General features: G+C 31.3%; 1 protein-coding gene across 5 annotated transcripts; it reads left to right on the forward strand.

The window, feature by feature from the left end:
* Positions 1 to 3,634: 3,634 nt before the first annotated feature.
* On the forward strand, positions 3,635 to 9,452 carry LOC107413699 (synaptotagmin-3). 5 transcript variants are annotated; one of them, XM_016021715.4, is made up of 12 exons: positions 3,635 to 4,025; positions 5,024 to 5,122; positions 5,220 to 5,270; positions 5,346 to 5,469; positions 5,702 to 5,820; positions 5,933 to 6,034; positions 6,142 to 6,216; positions 6,345 to 6,421; positions 6,841 to 7,090; positions 7,786 to 8,169; positions 8,666 to 8,794; positions 8,876 to 9,452. In XM_016021715.4, exons 1-12 carry the CDS (start codon positions 3,915 to 3,917, stop codon positions 9,002 to 9,004), a joined length of 1,650 nt encoding a protein of 549 aa, XP_015877201.3. In that variant the 5' UTR covers positions 3,635 to 3,914; the 3' UTR covers positions 9,005 to 9,452. The 5 variants fall into 5 exon arrangements, with proteins under 5 accessions (XP_015877201.3, XP_024927203.3, XP_060675269.1 ...); XM_025071435.3 differs by having other exon boundaries at positions 3,662 to 3,757; XM_060819286.1 differs by lacking the exon at positions 3,635 to 4,025 and adding an exon at positions 4,058 to 4,215.
* The last annotated feature ends 6,887 nt before the right edge of the window (positions 9,453 to 16,339 follow it).

Below are 16,339 nucleotides of genomic sequence, written 5' to 3' on the forward strand. Positions count from 1 at the left end.
TTTTTTTGTACCTAATTAGACAAGTTTGGGGTCCACAACCACTTCCTCAAGGCATATTGCTATTAAAACTATAGATTAGTAAAAAGACAAACACCTTGTCCCCCACTCCCTCAAATAAAAAGAGTAAATAAGTTTTCTATTAATCATACTTCTCCCCACTGCTACAATAGGCCAATCAGATTGCAAACCCCATAATCTTATGTGCAATCATCCAAAATTATTTCTTTAAGCAGTAAAACTTAGGTTTTAGATGAAGGGACAGTTTCTTATCTCTCCTTTTCACATAGAGCCCACACTCAATATCTTCAAACATATTAGAAACCATCTCAAGTACTTCTATGAGCATAGCATTAGTATTTCAGACCAAAAAGGATCATGTACAGAATCAGCTTGTATGCATAACATTTAAACAGAATGCATACAAAATAAATAAATAAAGAAAAAGGACTTCTATATTTATTTATAAATTTTTTTATGCATAGAAAATGAATTAATCAGCATATTATCCAGGCACACCCAAAATTTTGACAAAATATAAATAACAGCTTAATAATGCCTTGGAAGTGAAAATGGAACATCAATATCTAAATATAAATACTTCCTATGAAAAAAGACATTATTGAACCATCAATTACATACCTAAAATATCTTTGACCATATTCCAACCAATAATATTGACACTAAACATTTGGAAGCCTTGTTTGGATGCATACATTGGGATTAACCAAACCTTGAAATGCTTGACCCCTGGTTCTGTACCCAACTATGGAAAAACAGAATAAGGGGTATTAGAGATTAAGAACTAAATTCGTATTGTTTCTCTATCAAAACATAATGAAAATAATTAAAATAAAAAAGGAAAAAAAAATAACAAGAAAGCCACACCAACACTCTTAGCTGATAGTGATAGTGGTGAAAGTTGGCCTATGCTGGTGTGGGAATCAAAACGGGGAGAAGAGATAGTGGTCTGAGTTTCGCAAGCAGGGGAAAGGAACTGGATTTTGTGCGAGTTGGTCGGAGCTGGTGCGGGGAATCAGAGAGCTGGTGCGAGTGAAGATTTGCAACCTGGTGTGGTGTTTTGCGAGCAGGAATGGGAGATTTGCCAAGAATTTTACATGTGAGCCCACCTTCAATCTCAGCCGTCCATACCCAAAATTCAAATCCAACAGCTGTGAAATTAAAAAATATTTGTGGTCCGGATGGGTAGAGTGCGGTCTTACCGCATTGTGGACGCACTGTATATATGAGTAATGATCTATTGGTATATAGGTTACCAATATAAGGTTATATTAGGAATGTATTGATGTGTCAAATATTGGTAATGGCAACTCAATTAATAATTTAATACTAAAATTTTAATTGTGCAAGTAGAAATACTTAACACTTATTATGTCACTAAGTGCCCAACATAAGATGATAACTATGTTCTTAATAGAACAAAACTTTTATATTCATATATAAGGCTCTTATCCAAGAATACTGGCTTTTACAAAAATCTAGGATGTTAATCTTTACAGAGGTTAAGATTAAATTTGACCTAATACACAATCATGTTAATTTTTCTTTTTCTTTTTATGTTTTTGTTCTTTCTCACCTGAAACTCATCATAGTGCATGTTCTGCCATTTTTCTTTCCCCCTTTAAAATGAGAATGCTAACGAGAAAAACTTTATAGCCACCATAAGCTAGATTTGAAGATAGCAAAGTCTCAACTTCATGATACTATCAATTGATCTAGTTCAAGTGCACTTTTATCTAAACGAAAGCAAAAACACTATCAGCTCTTCTTCTTGGCTTTAACTCTCATATTTCCTACTTCTTATGATCGATTTTAATTGGGTACAATCAGATAACAACTTCTATTTTCTTAATATGGACTAATAGATTTCTAGCATCCCTCCATGGCTTGAATATGCATTGAGAAAATTGTATAAAGAAGGGAGTTAAATGCCACCAGGATTTACAAAATATAGTAGACTTTATTAGAAAATAAAATCTTCAATGTGAAATTGGCAAGGGAGCTTGTAAACTTGTAATCAAGTTTGAGATTTGGTTTATAATGGCAATGGTGTTTCCACACATCTTCATTTCAAAGGAGGGAAGAGAAATAGCAATATGAGTTTTTAGTGAGAGAAAGAACAAAAAAATAAAATGTCACGTGAGACTGTATTAGGCCAAATCTAATATTTATCGCTGTTGAAATTCAATAGTTATAATTAAAATCCTAAATTTTAATAAAATTCAAGATTTCTAAATAAAAGCCTATCTATACTGCATATGTAAAGAGAAAGAGAGGTATATATATTATATTTGAGTGGTGGTTTTTGAACTTAGAATCTTTATCCTACATAGTAATAGCTTTGCCTTGATTAAAAGAAAAAAAATATTAAAATTAGAGGGTCTCTATCCAAATCAAATAAAACAAGCAAGAGTTGGCACAGTATATTACATGCAAATATTATATATGTAAAATGTAATAAGTTTTTTTATCAAATCGGCATAAGAATATTATGTTAAATCTTTAATTACAATTGTTAAATATGTTTGGGTTTAAGATTTAAGGTTTTGTAGATTTTTATTATACTATTAGGTGGAATATATAAAATACCGATTACATATTGCATATATTTATAAAAAAATAAAATAAAATAAATTGGAATCAAATTTTGTTCACGTTAATTTAGCACTACATTTTGTCCAAAATACTAGTCACCCATCACCCATGGTATTTTTCTTCCTTTGTTTTCAAATGCAGCAAACTTGTCTAAGCATATGCCAGCTAATTCCTACCAAACAAATATGCCAATTAATTCTCTCTCGGATTTGGGAAAATGATGATCAAAATCCATACCTTTCCATTTAATTTATAGCCAACCACAAAACTTATTTCAATATTCCAAGTGGAGCCTTTTTCCAATATTACAAGCAAAGAAAGTTACAACTTTTATTATATTATTATTTTTAAAATAGGGGCCAAAAAGTCCAGAAACCTATATTAAAATATCACAGAAGAGCTGTCCAAACTGTGTCCATATAATGGAACGACAATTCCCAGTGCAATCAAAATTCAGAAACTGATTAGAGAACATGATAGCATTGGAAACACCAATTTCTTAAAGCCAAAAAAAAATAACAATTACATTCCTGCAAAATAAAACTATTTTAATCAAATACTTCAGATCACTGTGTAAAGCAGAAATAGAAGAAATTGTCCACATATTACTGGTCATTTTTTTTTATAGATAAATATGTTGGCTTCATTTTCACCTAATTATGAATTTGAATTTATATACATAAAATAATTGGGCTGGACCAAGAAATTTGAAAGCAACCCATAGCCTCTACCATCAAATGCAGACATTTCTTGAATTTGATATGGGCCATCACTTTGTAAGGCACACACATACATATATATATATATATATATATATATATATGTGGACGTAGATCTACAGTTCTTGTACATGTGGACCAACGGCTTAGATACGACTGCAATGTTAATGAGTGACCAGAGACTGTCGGAGTCTGGGTCAGAATCGTCAATTTCAAAGGGCAGCAAGAAAAATAATAAAAGAAAAGTAGAAGGGTATAAAAGTAATTTGGTGCAACGGTATAAAATAACAAAAAGGGTAGGACAACCACGTCGATTTTAAGCACACAGTTTATCGTTTCTTTTGTGTTTTGTTTTTTGGGAAGTAGTTCGGAACAACGTGTCTCTGTTTTGGCGGTTTTGTGCCAGGAAGTTTTTTTTGCTTCTTGTTCGTAACTCTCCCAAGTTAAACTCACTTTGATTTTATCGGCGGCCTTTTTTGGCTTCAGAAAACTTTCTTTTATTCCTCGTATTGTTTTCTCTTCCTGTTTACTTTCATATTGCTCTTGATGTTCTTTTGAGTTTTTTTTAGCGGTTTTCTCAAAATGGGATTCCTCAGCAGTTTATTGGGAATCCTTGGTTTTGTTTTCGGAATTCTTCTAGGACTCTTGGCGGGGTTTTTTGTTTTCATTTATTCAAAACCCAAAAAAACGGAGGTACTAACATTTTGAGGTTCTTGTTCTTTTGCTTCTTTTTTTTTTTTTTTTTTTTTTCTCCCTCGGCGATTGGTATGTTATAGTCCTTGTCTTGATGAATCATATCTTGTGAAGATTTATAATTTGAACCTAAAGTATTTGGTCTAATGGGTACTTTTTATGTGATCCAAGAATGTCACTGCAACTAATGGTGAGCTGGGTCCTTTAGTCTTTTGAAAATGAAATATATATATATATATATATATATATATACACCTTATAAGTCTTTTATGTGAGATTATAAATTGATTATATTGATTCATCTAGAGCTCTGTATTTTGAAATGGTGTTTTCCTGAAGAGTGGAATGCTGCTTCAAAGAGATACTATAGGGAAATTCAACATGTTTTTAAGAATATGAATTCTAGCTGATTTTCAATTCAAATGCACCCTACGTTTTTTTCTTGTTTTTTTAATCTTTTAACGTTTTTGTGCGGTTGATGTTGATTATGAATAATTCATTTTACTCAACATGAATCTTTTAGCATGTTTGGTGCATTTTTTTGTGTGGAATTTGGAATGTGTTTATATTGTGTTATTGTTTGTTTTGTTTTGTTTTTTTTTTATGTTTTCCTTTTTCTGAACTAAGTAGACCTGTGATTAATACACGAAAATTTTAATTGCTTCCTATGTTGTAGTTTGGCTACTTTAGACCTGTTACTGAAAATGCTGTGAAGATGTTCACCCTGCCTTGTTCACTATTCAAATTAAATGTAGAGCATGGTAGAATGGTTTGATTCCATCGGTTGTTTGTTCAACTAAAGTACCATTCAATTTCTTTTGTGTCTTATTTTTCTGAGTTCTTGTTATCCATCCAATGTGCTATAATTGAAATTTGTTCCAAGCCTGAGTAATATATATATATATATATATATATATATGTGTGTGTGTGTGTGTGTGGTGTTTCAATTCTGATATGTCTGCATGTAGTTTAGTACCTTGACATGGTTTATGGTGCAGGAGCCAATTACTAGCTCAATTTACGAGTTAGATACATGTGCATTGCAAGATCTTCTGCCTGAAATGCCATTATGGGTGAAAAACCCGGATTATGATAGGGTTAGTATAATCTTTTTAGATGAATTTTTTAACTCGTTATTCTCTTGTTACTCTCAACTTCTATAATCATTTTCAATATGTTGTATTTTTTTCACAGGTAGACTGGTTGAACAAAGTTCTTTCAGATGTGTGGCCTTACCTTGATAAGGTGGTATTATAAGTCATCAACTGTAAGTCTCATTATTAAAAGTTTAGATGTCGAGTTTAACGATTTTGTTTACAGCCAGTTGCCAGTATCATAAAAGGCATAGCAGAACCAATGTTTGCTGAGTACATAGGGAAGTATCAAATTGAATCGATTGAGTTTAAGAGTATAAGTCTCGGAACTCTTCGTCCTGTAATATGTGGTAATTCTAGTTACACCTTTTGATCTTGTTTACATAGTTAGCTTCTAGATAAATAAAGTTTTATCTTCCCAATTTACCACTTCTAGTTTCTTCCTCGCAGAATCCTGTACCCATTTGGGTTTAAAGGATTTATTTAGAAATCTAAAGTCATTGTTACCAGGTGAATTTTCTTATATTTCTTGTTTTAAAACATAACTTTGCCAATATTTTTGTTTTCTGTACAATTTTGCAGGTCTTAAAGTCTATGACACAAATGAGAAAGAAATAGTCATGGAAACAGCAATTAGATGGGCCGGCAATCCTGACATAGTTTTGGTGATAAAGTTATTGTCTTTACACATTACAGTTCAGGTCAGAAGAACCTCAAATACTAATCCTTAACTAAAGAATTTATAGTTCTTTTATAGAATTCAAAACAGAGTTGATGCATTTGATCCTAAAAATTGATTGTCTTATATTCCAGTTAGTAGATTTACAAATATCTGGAAGAGTACGGGTAGCTTTGAAACCCCTTGTCCCTACCTTTCCTTGTTTTTCAAACATTGTCGTATCTCTGATGGAAAAAGTAAGTAGATAATCTCTACACATTGTAGAGTAGTTATTTTGCTGCCTTTTTTAATTTAAGATAAATAAGATTATTTTTGTACAATGTTTTCTCTGACTTATCTGCAGCCAGATGTTGATTTTGGGATGAATATATTGGGAGGGGATATCATGTCTATACCTGGCCTCTATCAATATATTCAGGTGCTGCACCAGTAATACTTTTATTGGAAGGAGATTGTTTTTTATCCTAATCATTCATCATTCTACAATTGGTGGTGACTTATGATTCTTTTCAATATAATTCAACCGACTATTTGAATTTCCTGCAGGAAACTGTTAAAAGACAAGTTGCAAGCCTCTACCACTGGCCCCAAACTCTTGAAATACCTATACTCGATGCTTCATCGTAAGTTTATATGAGATACGATCATAATTTTCTTAGTCACTTTCTTTCAAAAATCTTGTCTTCTAATAGTGTTATTGATTTGGATTATCTTTTTAATCTCCACTTCAGAACTCTTGATTCTATATCTCAAACCTTAGTTGATTTGGTTGAGTACTCGGGATGCGAGTATTTCAACTTGATTGTTCCAATGTTATATATTAGGTTATAGTTCTGGCGTCACATATAAATAAAGTCACTTTGTTTACTTTTGGTTTCGAAATTATTCTGTTAACACCAGAAGGAGGATTTGTTTTCTCAAGCATGGACTTCACAGGACTAAATATGAAATTTATCTGAAGTCATTGAAGTTGGTTTAGATATAAAGGAAAGAAATTTCCTTCATTCATACTTATTGATTTGTTTCATATTCCTATATTTAGAGTGGCTGTAAAGAAACCTGTGGGGATACTTCATGTGAAAGTTATCAGGGCGATTAAACTCTTGAAGAAAGACATTTTAGGAGCATCTGATCCTTATGTCAAGCTCAGCTTGACTGGAGAGAGGCTACCATCAAAGAAAACCACCATCAAGAAGAAAACATTGAACCCCGAGTGGAATGAGAAGTTCAAGCTTATTGTTAAAGACCCCGAGTTACAAGTTCTTCGATTACAAGTCTTTGACTGGGACAAGGTTGTTTTCTCTAACCCTTTGTTTTAGTTGCTCCGAAATAGGAACTTAGCTAAACTAAGCCCCAAATTGTTATGGTTTTTTTGGCTCTTTCTTGCTATCCTGCAACAAATGGACAAAGTATAATAAGTTTCTGCATCCTTGCCTTAGAATTTTTATTTTCTTAATGGAATTATCGATATGTTCTTATAGACAGACAGTGATCCACATTCATGTGTTTCTAAAACTTAGATCCGGTTTCATTTCCCCATCGAATTTGGACTGAATATTTGTGTTTTCTGTAATCGTACAAATGAAATGAAAATGAGACACTTCAAAGTTTAGTGAATCAACCTAGGCCTATATTTATTTATTTATTTTTTTTAATATCATGTGCAAAGTGGTAATAGAAAATTAAGATGCAGGTGTAACTACCTGCTTTGTCATAACTAGTTGAAAGGCCAATCTGAAGACTTTCTGGAGAAGTGTTATCTAAATCGAAATGAATATTTCCGAAGACTATAATTTTATTATCATCTCAGCACTCCTAAGAAAAGAAAACTTTTCAAAAGGCAATTGCAGAGACATCATTTTCCTGTCAGTGGTTGCTGTACATTCTAGAATGTTTAAAAGTCATTATGAGAAAAGTTAGCAATATATGTAGAGCTCTTTTTACGAACATATAAGAAGTTGGTTCTCATTATCTATGCTCTTCCCAGGTTGGGACTCATGATAGGCTGGGAATGCAGATGGTTCCCCTGAAACTGCTAGTACCTTATGAAACCAAGGAATTTACTCTTGATTTGCAAAAGGACACAAATATTAGTGATTCCCAAGACAAGAGGAACCGAGGGAAAATTGAGGTTGAGCTAACTTTTGTCCCTTTTAAAGAAGACAGCATCAAATTCAGCAGCAAATGCAGTGGCTCTTTGGATTCATTTGGTAAAAAGGAAAGCAGAATTGATAGAGCATCAGAAGAGGGGACCCCCGGTGGAGCAGGTTTACTTTTGGTTATGGTCCATGGAGCTGAGGACGTTGAGGGGGAACGTCACAACAATCCTTATGCTTCGGTCCTATTTAAAGGAGAAAAGAAGAAAACAAAGGTGAATTCTTTACTTTTTTGAGTTGGCTAAACTATTCATAACTACCAGCATTTTACAAGTTTTCCAAGGTGTTAACACAGACATAGGTAAAAAGTGATATCTAGGAGTTCAAATGTGACAAGAACTGCGATTTGAGAACCTACACTATTGCTTATTCTTTTATATCTAGAATCTGGATCTGTAGTAATTTGAATACTACGGAATTATATCTATAACAAACTATTATTGGTGTCCATTGTTACTTCGTAATCTGCCTCCTTGAACTCAACTGAAAATTTAGTCTTGTTGGTATGGTCATTTGTTCAAGTCAAATTGAATCTTAATTGTCAGCAGTGAAAAGCTGTTAGATGAAAAAGGTTCAACTTTAAAACATGTAATTGTCTAATTGTAGCTGCTTATTACGAAGACATACAAAAGCTTATTTGCTTCTTCTCTTCTCATTTGTAATAATTGTTTGAAGTGTCACATTTTTGTTATCGTTGTTATGGTTCTTCAGATGCTAAAAAGAACTCGTGATCCACTTTGGAATGAGGAATTCCAGTTCATGCTTGAGCAGCCCCCTTTACATGAAAAAATTTATATTGAGGTCTTGAGCAAGCGTTCGGGCTTTATTTTCCCATCAAAGGTATGCTTTCCATCATTTTGCCTTTATATCAAAGGTTTCCAACATAATGTACCATGCTTTATTATATCATCAATTTTGTAGGAACCATTGGGGCATGTGGAAATTAATCTTACTGATGTTGTTCACAACGGGCGAATCAATCAGAAATATCATCTAATCAATTCAAAAAATGGAATGATACACATTGAGATAAAGTGGAAGACGGTTTGAAATTGGGACCAAGAATATGGTGGAAAGACTTTTCGGGTTGAAAATGCTAGAATAATGTCGAAAATACGAATTCCAGTGACCAATCCATTGCCAAGTATGGTTTTCTGGGAGGAATTTTACCCACTAGAGATTCATTTTTAAGAACTAGGATACAAAATAGGTTCAGCATAAACAATACTTGAATTCTCTCTCTCAACTTAAATGATTGGTTCTTCTTAATATTCTGTACCATTTTTTTTCATTCATACAATGCTTAGAGAGAAGAGGAAAGAGGAAAGAGGGAAGGGGATTGATGATGAAAATGTGAATAATTTCAGCAAAATTGAGGCTGTATCTGTACAGACTCTGTGAAACACTAGGGTTACATATTAGCTCACAATGATATATGTTATTTTTTAAAATAAAATGATAATGAATTAGTAGGAGGAATCTTTATATTTAATGTCTTTTCATGTTTTCTGCACAACTATGAGATAGAACATTGTTTGCACCCTTTTTTTTATTTAAATTTTTTTTTTTTTTCTCTGATCTTTTGGCGAAATCTGCCCTATTGATAATAATTTCTCAAGAATCAACAATTCTAAGATGGTCAAGATCATTTGGACCTTAAAAATATCTAAGGCATGAAATTGTTGAATTTTATCTGTAATGCCTTCTTAATTAACTACCATCTAGTTCTAGTTCCATCTTTTCTCAAGTTTCTTGAATTGCAAGCTCATAAGTAGAAATGCTTTCATTTTTGTATTAAGAATATACATAATCATATAGTAAGCATTGTATTTACCCAATTATTTCTAAATTATGCTTGAGATTTGTTAGTAATTTTGTTTGTTTGAGAGGGAAAGAGAAAGAATAGACAATCGGCGTGAGCACCATCATGTTTGGAAGTTGCTGAAAAGGGGGGAAAAGCTAGAAAAGGAAAAGTTAAAAGGTTAATATTTAAAATTATAATTAAATAAATAAATAAGGGAGGAAAAGACGTCGCGTTTTGGTAATTTAATTTAAAATAATGTGTATAAAGATATTTTCAGTGTAAAGAACCACCCCACCAATTATGTTAAAGCGCAAGCCCATGGAGATCAAGGTGTGGTCTACGTCTCTTGGCTTTGGAATGGGTTTTTATTTTGGATTTGGAATGAATTCTTACAAACACTGGAGACATGTTGATTGTTTTTATTAATTTTTGGAATATTAAATAACATAAAATATCTTAATTTGTTAATAACTAACCTAAGATTATAGTGAGAATAAATCAGAATAAATAAAAATTTAAATTAAGTAGAAATGTATTCTTTTTATAATGATTGCTCGAGTTGGCATGTCATAGAATTGTTTTAAAAAGAAAAATGATTTGCATTTCACAAATAATCCAATAACAAATCTCAATTATAAATTTGCTTTTCTAATTTTTTTTTTTTTTTTTACTATTTTTAATTTGCTTTTTAAGCTGTCACCCAAATGGAGAAGAATATTTGGTGGTATATATGGAAGCTTAAAGATTTAAAACCATATATATATGTTTTTTTTTTTCACTTTACTTCAAATCGATCAATCAAAATAGAATTAACAACCCATGCCGTGCAATGAACATTTCAACATTAATATTCAAATTTTTTCTATTAAAATATTCTCTGAAATATCTGGGTACGTGATCAAGAATATTCTTTTCTTTTTTCTTTTTTTTATTTTTTGAAAAAAAAAATTTGACTTATAAACTCGTGGAAACCTAATAAAAATGAAATATATATATATATATATATAAAAGATACCCTTTAAAAGTGCAATGCCATAGAGTAACATAAAGCTGTAAATGATCAATATTATTCTCAACCAAAATTTTGATATATATATATATATATATTGACAGTCCGTTTATGGTGCAGACGGTTTTCATGTGGACTATAGTATTGGTGACGGTTTTTCATAGTATTGGTGACGATTTTCTAAAAAACCGTCGTTAATACTATAAAAAACCGTCACTAATACTGCGGTCCTCATGCAGACCGTCCTCACAATAAAATTTCCATATATATTGAATACTCTTTGATATCTCTCTTAGAAAATAAATAAAAATTTTAACTTTAATATATTATGCAATGTGAATGGTGGAGTGAATATATCATAATAAAAAACAAAAAATCTTGTGAAAAGACTTCATTATCTCAAGACTTCTTACTGTGGTTAATTTTTACATAACTTTTTTTATTAAATTCTTATGAACTGAATATTGTTTTTTGGGTGAAATTCTTATGAACTTAATTGAATTGTTCAAATTATTTATTTTTCCCGTTTTGATATTTGAGGTAGGAGATCGAATACGAGCTCATATAATAGTTCAAGAAAGTAGTGATTTTTATTATTGAATTGTATCCATAAAAAAATTTTTGTATGTTTTAATAGTTGAACACAAGTTTGATAAGGAAAAGAAAAAAAACAAAAAGTTTTATACAAGTTTTATTTGAGAAGAAGATAGATGATGTGTTAACTAGTTAATAAAAATTATCAAAGTATCACGTGTCATTAAAGTATCACAAACAGAAATATAAGACCAATCTTCAATCACTTACGAACCTCAAGTCTTAATATTGCATGTATATATATGCCAAATGACCACACAAATTGTATGAGGCTGATGTTTTATCTAATGATATAATTAATTGACTTCTCAATAGTTTTTGAAATTTTTTCTTCGAGAATGCAATTAAGTATTATTAATACACGGTATGGAAATACTTACTTCTGACTCCACATAGATTTCCATCCTATTGTTATAATTTTTGTTAATAATTCTTTCTTTTTTTTGGGCATTAATTTTTAACTAAAATTTTATTATTTTTGCTTTGCTTTTGCATTCTTTAAGCATGGAAAGTAAGAGAAGTTTTGATACATTTTATGAAGTTTAATTTATTTATTTATTTATTGATTTGATACATACATGCATATATATGTATACAATATTATGAAATCTTATAAAGCCGACATATAAAGTGAATGACTATTCAAACGGTCAAATGAATATATATATATATATATATATTATATTTATGTTTATTGATAATTTAAACAACCACTTGTGTCAAGATAATAAAACGATTGGAGGTAGCTGTTATTAATACTCTATCCTTTACATTAACTCACATGTATTAAATTTATGACTAAAGTCATTGACGAAATGATAGCCAACTAATCAATGACCTTATACTACAGATTGTTTCCAACTAAAACAGAAATTGCCTGTAAAAAAAAAGTCAAAAAAAATTTGTTAATAATAATTAATTAAAAGGATTGTTAATTTAAAAATTCAATGAAAGGCATATGATCACCAACATGAAATTAATTATAGACCAAAGAAGTACCTCCAAATTAATAATTTGGTTAATTAGATCCACCTTCTTCAACCTATTTCTCAGTCCGATAATAGTTCTTTCATCCACATAATATATTAAATGTAAACAATATCATTATGCGAAAATGTCATATAAGCCCCAAATTAGGTTGAGTGAAATCAAAATAGAAAAAAATCATTATATGAAATTTTAATATTCAAAAATCCGAAATATATATTTCAAATAAATAAATAAAATTTTACGTTAAGATGCCCACGTATTTTTCCAAATCATATAAATGATTCGGACAACTAGAAGAAATATAAATGCGACACTGAATGGGAAATTGGGAAGAAATATAAAATCTTACCGAAGGAAGGGAAAAAAAAATTGAATTTTTCTACATGTTTTGTTAAATCACTATCCATCCTAAAAAATTAGTAAGAAACAAACCCAACAATGTATATCAAACTTGTTTTCCAATTTTCTAAAAAAATTTCATTTAATGCATTTTATTTTATTTTTCTATATTTTTCCATAACTTCAGTAAACAAAACAATGAGAATAAAATATTTCAGTTCCATTTTATAGTGTTTTTGAAATTTCTAGAACTGTTTAATTAAGAGGATAAAAATAATTTGCTATAGTACTTGGTTAAAAATATATAAGGGCCTTGTTTTTTATTCCTCTTAAATTGTGTGTAGTGTGCTTCAATTATTAATGGTAGTTAGACATGATCAATTAACTACGATTCTAAAAAAATATATATAATAATAATAATAATAAAATAAATAAAACAAATGAAACACAATTTAAAATTGTGCTAGTTTTTATTTTATTTTATTTTTAAATTCCTTCACATTTATAATGAATTCATATGTACAACAAAATCTAACTATACTATAGAAAGACAAAAAACTGAAAAAAAAAAAAAAAAAAAAAAAGACAAATGAATCAATATGTAAACGTTTTTAATAAATGGAATTGAATGATTTGACATAAATGAGTTTTAATGGGTATTAATGGCTCAATCTTTTAGTTTTTCCTAGTGTTTGGTTTTGAAGAAATATGGATTTTTGACAAAATTGCTTTCTAAAAGAACGTAGGATACATCCTTTTTTTGAGTTCTTTTGAATAAAGAGGAATTTTTGGGTTTTGGTGTTGTGAGCATTATGTGTGGTAAAGCTTAGATACTGAAAGTTCACAGAAAAAAATTTTAATGGTGCCTTGTCCAAGACCTAGCTATCTGTTATATCCTGGGATACAAACATCATAAAATCATTTGTACTGATGGAGTGAAATTCGTCTGAAGGATATTGTGGTATCACATAAGCTTCGGATCAATTCAAATAATACAACATCATACATACAGGTTCTGAAAATTATAAAATTTATTTTCTAATTTTCTTACAATTTTAAACAATCTTAAGACAAATTTATATTTGTTTCTATATATGTGATTGTTATTTCCTTTGTTATATAGATGTGTCATATATCTCTTTGCTTGAAAAAAAAAATTTATTTTTTCTCTCCTACCCGTGCCTTTTATTTTGTTTTGGCAAAATTTTTTCCATTATTTTATTAAAAATGGTCACTCATAATTGACTATCCATGCGTTTATAAATTTTTTTTTATGATTTTTCAATAATTTTTTATCGTCGAAATGTAGAAAAATAATGAAAAATTTTCAACTGGGTTTGCCAACCCGTTTACCTGAGAAATGAGTCAAAACGACTCGGCTGAAGGTTGAAGACGGATCAAAAATGGGTAAACAGACCAGATTCTGGATACTTGGGTTAAGGTTTAAATTCTGTTTGATTTGGCCCATGTTAAAGCCCAATCCATGTATAAGAAGTCTAGTAATTTAGCCAAAACTCAAGGCCAAATAACAAACCCAATCCATCAAGATTTTTGGTCCAAACGATTTGGTGTGCGATGTGTCGTGCAAAGAGAGGCTCCATGTCTCGCGTAGTGGCAGGGCCACGTTTCACATAGTAGCAAGAGCAACGTGTCATGAACTGACCGGGCTATATGTAGTCACATGTCAAGCAGAAACAGGGCCATGTGTAGGCCAACAACAGGGAACACGTGTCACTCAGCGACAAGGCCATGTGTCACCATTTGCACAGGACACATGTCAAGCCAAGCCGCGTGTTAGGCAATGGATGGGACATGTGTCTCTCAGTAGTAGGGCCATATGTCGGTGAATGGCAGCGACAAGTTTCACACTGTGGTAGGACCACTTGGCCACCAGATGGTGACATCAACATGACACATCCACACGACACGTCATCAAGCCACATCAACCGATGCCACATCAGTTAACTACCACGTTAGTATTGTTGCCATGTCAGCATGACATCAGCAGATGATGCCATCCCTAATGGGTATATAAAATAATTTTGCGAATGTATACAGTAATTTTGTGGTATAGTGTATACAGAAATTTTGTAGGTGTATATAGAAATTTTGCAAGCGTATATAACATTTTGTGGGTGTATAAAGAGAAACTTAGAAAAATCACATTGTTGTAATTTTTTATTGGAAATTAGATTTAATTAGTTTGTTGGGGTTTAAAACTGCTAATTGATTTCTATTTTGTGATTTTATAGAAATGGTAAATGGATTAGATAATGTGACTTCTGATATGAGGTTAACTATGCATGTTGCACATGTGCCAACTCCAACTTCTATGGTATAAATGTCTCATCTTGCATCGGTTCCTATACCTAAAAATGATGCTAAGCCACCAGAGAAATTTAATGGAGCATATTTTAAGAGATGACAACAAAAAATGTTGTTTTACTTGACCATCCTAAACCTTGCGAGGTTCTTAACTAAAGATGCACCTTCGAGTAATAAAGAAACACTCATGGTGGTGGTTATGTGGAAGCATTCTGATTACTTGTGTCAGAATTATATCTTGAATGGTCTGTCAGATGCTTTGTGCAAGGTGTACTGTAGCACAAAAATAGCAAAAAAGTAATGGAAAACTTTGGACCGCAAATATAGAACTGAGAATGCTAGTTACAAAAAGTTTGTAACAGGTCGATTCTTGGAATTCATGATGATGGATTCAAAGCCTCTGATGAGTTAAATACATGAATTACAAGTGCTTATTCAAGATATTCATGCCGAAGGAATGATAATTAGTGAATTATTAGTGAAGCCTTTTAAGTAACATCTATAATTGAGAAGCTACTATCTAGTTGGAAAGACTTCAAGAATTATTTTAAACATGAAAAGGAGGAAATGGATGTAAAAACTCTTGTTGGCAAACTTCGTGATGAGGACATGACCAAGAGCACCCCATATGGAGTACAGAGCCACTTCAAATCTCTACGGGACCAATAACCAGGGCAAAAGCAAAGAGGTTTAAAGAAGCACTAAATGGTTTAATCCAAGAGGTGTTTCCAGCTAAAGAAAGCAGATTTATTACTGAAGATGAGACAAAATTGGTCCATATGATTGGAACGGTGGATGCCAACATGAAAGACAACTTAACGCAAGGAATCCTAAAACATGGTAATGTAGCAAGTTTTGATGACATGGATGGTGATGGGGCATCCTATGGTAACATGGCATTTTTGCCACGTGGAAGGTGATACGCGCGCCTACATAGCTTCCAACTAAGCTTGGCCGAATTTTATAATTAAGAAAACATTAATTTTTATTTATGTCTTAATTAGATTTTGGCATGTTGCCTATTTACTTTCCTAATTTAGTTTTTATTAGGTTTTTAAATTACTTTCTTAATTTTATTAGAGTTGAATTGTCAAAGAATTAAAAGCCATTCAAATTAGGAAACTAAGAGCCAAATTAGGTTTGCTAACCCTAATCACATTAGGTTTCCTAAACCTAGCCACATTAGGTTTCCTAAACCTAATTTTTGTCCATCATTATTTTTAGCAAATTTAGGAAAGTTTTGTAATTTATTTTGCCTATTTAAAGGCACAAAAATCATAAATAAAAATTAGATTAAAATTTTGGTTCAAAGTGAGAGTGATTC

Source organism: Ziziphus jujuba, chromosome 8 (genome assembly GCF_031755915.1).
Source record: "Ziziphus jujuba cultivar Dongzao chromosome 8, ASM3175591v1".
Taxonomy (NCBI): Eukaryota; Viridiplantae; Streptophyta; class Magnoliopsida; order Rosales; family Rhamnaceae; genus Ziziphus; species Ziziphus jujuba.